This window comes from Theropithecus gelada, unplaced genomic scaffold (genome assembly GCF_003255815.1).
Source record: "Theropithecus gelada isolate Dixy unplaced genomic scaffold, Tgel_1.0 HiC_scaffold_1645, whole genome shotgun sequence".
NCBI classification, from domain to species: Eukaryota; Metazoa; Chordata; class Mammalia; order Primates; family Cercopithecidae; genus Theropithecus; species Theropithecus gelada.
The window spans coordinates 1-6,861 of NW_020258070.1; the positions used below are offsets into that span (position 1 = coordinate 1).

At 43.1% G+C, this 6,861-nt stretch overlaps 1 protein-coding gene across 1 annotated transcript; it reads left to right on the forward strand.

The window, feature by feature from the left end:
* Positions 1 to 322: 322 nt before the first annotated feature.
* On the forward strand, positions 323 to 6,009 carry LOC112617437 (G antigen 10-like; the record flags this gene model as incomplete). Its single annotated transcript, XM_025374207.1, has 3 exons — positions 323 to 446; positions 3,544 to 3,669; positions 5,896 to 6,009. Coding segments are annotated over 2 exons (249 nt in total), but the record flags the coding sequence as incomplete, so codon positions are not given.
* Between the last annotated feature and the right edge of the window lie 852 nt (positions 6,010 to 6,861).

Sequence of the window (6,861 nt, forward strand, 5' to 3'; positions counted from 1 at the left end):
TTTTTTGTTTTTCCTCTCGTGTTCTTCAGCTTTTGCCCATGACTTCTTTCTCATGCTTTGTTTGTTAATGACGGATCGTACACATGTATTCCAACACAGAGTATAATAGCTTCCAAAGTCGTTGTGTGTCACTTTTCTCACAGTAACCTCCCTGTGGGTAGAGTAATCTTACTGGCCATAGAGAATAGAGTTGGAAAAATGTCTTTAGGCTTAGTTATGATCAGAAACAGCTATGTATTCTGTGTATATATGTAAAATTTTGTATGAATAGCAAAACTTGTTTTTTTTTTCCTTTATTTGCACACCCACACATATTCCCCAGCCCGAGCAGTTCAGTGATGAACAAGTGGAACCACCAAAACCTGAAGAAGGGGAACCAGCAACTCAAAGTCAGGATCCTGCACCTGCTCAGGAGGGAGAGGATGAGGGAGCCTCTGCAGGTCAAGGTGATGGAAAGGGAAGAAGAATGCCCGCTGGTGTGTGTGTGTCTGTGTGTGTGCGTGTGCGTGTGTGCATGTGTGTGTGTGGTATGCATTGTCACATAGCAGGAATAGGAGGAAAGAAATCAATGGAAAGAATGCCTGAAATTGACTGGAAAAGCCAGGAGGCTATGTAGTTTGCACTTAGCTTAGGCAAATCCCTCACTATGATAAAATTTCTCGACTTTATGAATGAGAGAATAGAGGTGCGGGGATTGTGTTTTATCTGAGAACCCTTGACTGGTGAATACACAATTTATACTTTTTTCCAAGGTTTGTGTCTTCCTATCATCTGTGTTGCTATACAGAAGGAAATGATTTTGCTGAAAATGCTTAAAACTCAAATGCTTTCCTGTAAGGTAGCTTAGTACTGGCCCAAGAAGAGACCCAGTTCAGAGGAGCAGGAGCAGCTCCAAAAACCGAGTCGCTGAATGTTGGCCACCGTTTCCTTTGATTGATATTTTTATATGGTATGTTTGATAAAAGCTGGATAAACGAGGATACTGCCATACAGGTAGCTGGTTTAGTAATTTTCTAAGTGGCTTTTAGGAGGTGATTAAATCCTTTTATGGTTGGAAAAGCAGAAAAGGAGTTATCCTGGGGTTAACATGAGGTGGAAATAATTTCTCCAAGATAAAATGTTTTGAAAGGAAACATTTATGTAAATGAGGTCATGAATTATTCCAGGGATTCATTGTTAAAATTTTCTAGAATATGACTGATAACAATGCCCATTACTTGCTGTCCACCCACTCCCTTATTCTCAGTGCGGGACAGTATATTTTGTGTGATTCACAAACAGTGTTATATTTGGTGCTTTGTTCTTCACGGGGTTCATTTGTGGGATATTACATTTGGGACCTTCGGACCTAAATATAACTTTGTTTGAACAAAGTTAAGTTTCTGTTTACCCCAGTAGGTAATGGGTGTAGTGACTGTAAGATTTTCCGTAGTCCTCAAATCCATTCAGCTAATCAGTCCTTCAGAAATTGACATTGTAATTGTAACTGAAATCCTATCCATGTTGTAGACTTCAGATTTCTTAGGTGATGCACACTGCTCTTGGTACTCTATGGCTGAATATAAGCATTATGCATGTCCTGTGGTTTATCCTCAGATTGTCATTTAGGAGAAAGGTCTCAAGCTGGGCTGAACGCCGTGCACTCATAGTCCCAGCTACTTGGGAGGCTGAGGTGAGAGGATCGCTTGAGCCCTGGCGTTCAAGCCCAGCCTGGGAAACACAGCAAGACCTCATTGCTAATAAACAAACAAACAAAGCAGTAAATAAATAAAGGTTTCATGGTATAGGAAAACACAGATTCAAAGTTTGTGCCTAGTGGCTGGTAATGTTGCAGACATAACTCCTTAGTGAACTGTACCACTTAAAAAAAGACGGTAAGTTTGATGATATGTGTGTTTTTTACCACAATTGAAAGAAAACCTCCTCTCTTCCTAAACTTCAGTGTAGTTGTCATATATTCTTTAAAATTTTTACTGTGTCTATATTCAAGACGAAACATTTATAGAAAATTTGCAAGAATAGTACAACGAACTCATATACTTTTCAGCTAGATTCACCAGTTGTTAATAGCTTTCTCTCCGTAGGTTTCATATCTCTTCCCTCCCTCTCTTACCCGGCTGCCCACACACTCACACACACCCACATGCGGATATATGTTGACTGTTATTAATGCTGACTTGTTTAGATAAAGTTTCAGGTATCATGGTCCTTTCCCCTATGTACTCGAGGGTGTGTATATCGTCAGCACAAAGAGAAAGTCATTTCTTGGATCATCACTGCAGAAAGATCAAAATCAGGAAATTTAACAATGAGAAAATGCAGTCATTTAATACACAGTGCGTACTTAAATTTTGCCAGCTCCCCAGACAACTTCTTTCTTCCTTTCGTTATTCTTTGTTGAGACGGAGTCTCCCTGTGTTGCCCAGGTTGGAGTGCAGTAGTGCGATCTTGGCTCACTGCAACCTACACCTCCCAGGTTCTAGGGATTCTCACGCCTCAGCCTGCCGTGTAGCTGGGCCTACGGGCGCCTGCCACTGCGGTCTTGAACTTCTGACCTCACCTGATCTGCCCACCTTGGCATCCCAAAGTGTTTGGATTGCAGGCGTGAGACCCCACGCCCGGCCCAGATTAATGTTATTGATAGGATTTCTTTTTCTGATCCAGAGTCCGGTTCAGGATCACGTCCTGCATGTGCTTTTCAGGTGTTTTTAGTTTCCTTTAATCTGGAATGTTGGCCGGGCGCGGTGGCTCAAGCTTGTAATCCCAGCACTTTGGGAGGCCGAGACGGGCGGATCACGAGGTCGGGAGATCGAGACCATCCTGGCTAACACGGTGAAACCCCGTCTCTACTAAAAAATACAAAAAAAAACTAGCCGGGCGAGGTGGCGGGCGCCTGTAGTCCCAGCTACTCCGGAGGCTGAGGCAGGAGAATGGCGTGAACCCGGGAGGCGGAGCTTGCAGTGAGCTGAGATCCAGCCACAGCACTCCAGCCTGGGCGACAGAGCGAGACTCCGTCTCAAAAAAAAAAAAAATCTGGAATGTTTCCTTAATTTTTCTTTGTCATTCATGATACAGACATTTTTGAAGAGGATAGACCAGTTGGTTTGCAGAACGTTCTGCAGTTTCGGCTTTTTCGTGTATTTTTTAAAGATCTTTTTTCAACTCAGTGTTGATTGGTGGCTACTCAGGCCGTAGGAGAGTCTAAGTGCTAGGAGTGTAAGTGCTGTGAGAGACAGGATTTCAGCCTTGAGTCATTTGATGAGGTAAGGACAGTCAGAAGTAGAATAACAGAGAAGAGCAAAGGAGGCCACAACGTTGTCTGAGGGCAGTCTTCGGAAAGGAAGAGGGTAATATTTGGAACACCTTGTTTTCCTGTTTTCTGCTAACAGACTCCTGAAATAATGTTCGTGGGATTCTTGTCAACACATCTATTATTACAGTAGCTAAAGCTTTGATATAATAACTCAGAGAGCATGAGTATTATTTTCTTATTGACATTTTATATTTTACTGCTTAAATTGATATGTATTTTTTATTTTCAATGGCCAGAGCCTGAAGCTGAGAGCCAGGAAGAGGTTCGCCCGACACCTGATTATGAGCGTGAAGATGGTCCTGATGTCCAGGAGATGAGCCTGCCAAATCCAGAGGAGGTGAAAAGGCCTGAATAAGGTAGGCAATCCATTAGACATGCAAATCGTAGGGTGTCTGTTTCCACAGTATTGTATTATAATAATAATAGTTATTTTTTGAGACAGAGTCTCGCTCTGTCGACCAAGCTGGAGTGCAGTGGTACCACCTCGGTCACTGGAACTTTGGCCTCCCGGGCTCAAGTCATTCTCCTGCGTGTGCCTCCCGAGTAACCGGGCTTACAGACGTGCTCCACCGTTCCCAGCTAATTTTTATATGTTTAGTAGAGATCGGTTTTGTTCCATTGCACAGGTTGGTCCCAAACTCCTGGCCTCAGGTTATCCACGTGCCTCGCCTTTGAAATTTCCGGGATTACAGGCGAGAGCCACGGAGCCCGACCCAGCATTATATTTTTAATAGCAGAGAGGTAACAGTACTGCCTCTGTAATACTAGAGTTCTTATATAGAAAGGTTATTTGAAACGTAGTTCAGGCCCCAGCACCCGACTGATAGGCTGTCAGATATAGAAACAAACTGAGTCAAAGCCATGTTGAGTGAAGATTTGAGTCTAAATCCTTGAACCAATAGCTCATAATTTTGAGATGCTTTTGTAAAGATCTGCTTTTAACAAATACATAACACATTTGTAACACCCATCACTTGGTGTGAAAAATGCCAAAGCACTGATGCGGGTTCTAATACCAGTTCTTACAGCCTTGGCGAGATGCTGAGTGAGTCCTTTCACTTCTAAACCTGTCTTTGGTTCTTATGAAAATAGTGAGTTGAAGTCAGAGATTTTAAAACCATTTTCCCTTCTGGTTCTTTCATACTCTGATCCTGTTGCATCGAATGCATGGGATATAGAGATCATCTGCTTCGCATGATGTGTTGATCCCAAATCATGAAACTCTGGCCTGAGTCATCTGAAAATCTCTAAATTGAGATTTCATTGCTACTAAGAAAGTGAGTGGTAACTCTGCGTCATCCTAGTTTTTCCCTGTGGAGAGCTGAATACCTATCGTAGTATCTTGTCAAATTGTGAATTCTCCCTCCTCTTTGTTTGTTTGTTTGTTTGTCTGAGACAGAGTCTCAGTCTGTCACCCAGGCTGGAGTACAATGGTGTGATTTCAGCTCACTGCAACCTCTGGCTCCCTGGCTAAAGCAGTCCTCCCGCCTCAGCCTCCTGAGTGGCCGAAAGTACATGCACAAGCCACTGTGCCTAAGTTGTTTTTTGTTTTGTTTTGTTTTGTTTTTTTTAATTTTTTTAAACTTTTTTTTTTGTTCAGATGAGGTCTCACTATGTTGCCCAAGCTGAGATTCTCTGGCTTTTAATGAACAATTGCTTTTAAAATCTTTCCTCATGGAAACCTTGAGTGACAGAATTATCAACTGGCGAGAGACCGGTTAGTTCCTATCATCTGTGGCATGTAGGTCAGTGATGCTCAGCATGGGTGTGAGTAAGATGCCTATGTTATGCACGCTGCCTGCCACACTGTCAGTCTTCATGAGCCAGTATTTCTTTTTTTTTTTTTTTTTTTTTGTGACGGAGTCTGGCTCTGTTGCCCAGGCTGGAGTGCACTGGCCGGATCTCAGCTCACTGCAAGCTCCGCCTCCCGGGTTCACGCCATTCTCCCGCCTCAGCCTCCCGAGTAGCTGGGACTACAGGCGCCCGCCACCTCGCCCGGCTAGTTTTTTTGTATTTTTTAGTAGAGACGGGGTTTCACCGTGTTAGCCAGGATGGTCTCGATCTCCTGACTTTGTAATCCGCCAGTCTCGGCCTCCCAAAGTGCTGGGATTACAGGCTTGAGCCACCGCGCCCGGCCGAGCCAGTATTTCTAATAAGACTGTCGACACATATATGATATAATCATCTCTCACCATATCAAATGTTACATGTAAGTTTCAGCTTTAGAGACATGGATTGATCAGATTTAAAGTTGAAGGACCATGACTTTAGTACTTCCTGACTAATCAACTGAAGTATGTTTTACACATGTGTTTTCCAAATTGCTGACTGTGAATTGTAAGTGCTTCTGAATTGAAAGGAAGCACTGGATGTTTAGGGAAGAAATTACCTTTAAATTCTGCAGGTCCGTCCTCAAAGTGTATAGAGAGGTTTAATTGGATGTAAGACACAGGATCACCCTTAGTGTTCTGTTTCTAGTCCGTTTAATAAAACCCAAACTGTAGTGTGTTTTGTATGCCTTTAGGGTCATTTAAATAATCTGTTGCTAAGTCATGTTCCCAATTGTTATGTTTCTGTTACAGGTGAAAAGCAATGACAGTGTTAAAAGAAGACACGCTGAAATGATGCAGGCTGCTCCTATGTTGGAAATTTGTTCATTACAATTCTCCCAATAAAGCTTTACAGCCCTCTGCAAAGAAGTCTTGCGCATCTTTTGTGAACTTTATTTCTAGCTTTTTGATGCTGTGAGACATGTATCATTCTTTGAAATGTTATATTCTAACTGTTTGAGCTGGTATGTAGACACATCATTCTTTTTTCTTTCTTTCATTTTTCTCTTTGGCGACGGAGTCTCGCTGTGTCACCCAGGCTGGAGTGCAGTGGCGCGATCTCTGCTCACTGCCACCCCCGCCTCCCGGATTCAAGCAATTCTCTGCCTTAGCCTCCCGAGTAGCTGGGATTACAGGCGCCCACCAGCACTCCCGGCTAAGTTTTGTATTTTTAGTAGAGATGGGGTTTCACCATCTTGGCCAGGGTGCTCTTGAATTCCTGACTTCGTGATTCACCCGCCTCGGCCTCCCAAAGTGCTGGGATTACAGGCGTGAGCCACCGCGCCCGGCGGAGACATAATTCTTGTATATTGGTTTTCTATCCAGCAGCCTTGTGAAATATGCTTATGATTTCTAAAAGTTTATTTCTAGATCATTTTCAGTCTTCAACATACAGAAACATATCATCCTTCAATAAGAGCAATTTTGTTTCTGCCATTTATTTTTCTTTGTCCTTTTGTATTGTTTGTAGAGATGTGGTTTTGCCATGTTTCCCGTGCTGTTCTTGGACTCCTGAGTGCAAGTGATGCACCCGCCTTGCCTCCCACAGTGCTGGGATTACAGGCGTGGGCCTCCGCACCAGGACTGTTGCAGCCGTTGTAAAGAGTTTTATTTCCTTTTCTGATTATATGGCATTGCGCAGACCCACCTGTTACCATGGTGATAGTGGACATCCTTGTCTTATCCCTGATGAGAAACGGAAAACTTTCAACATTTCAC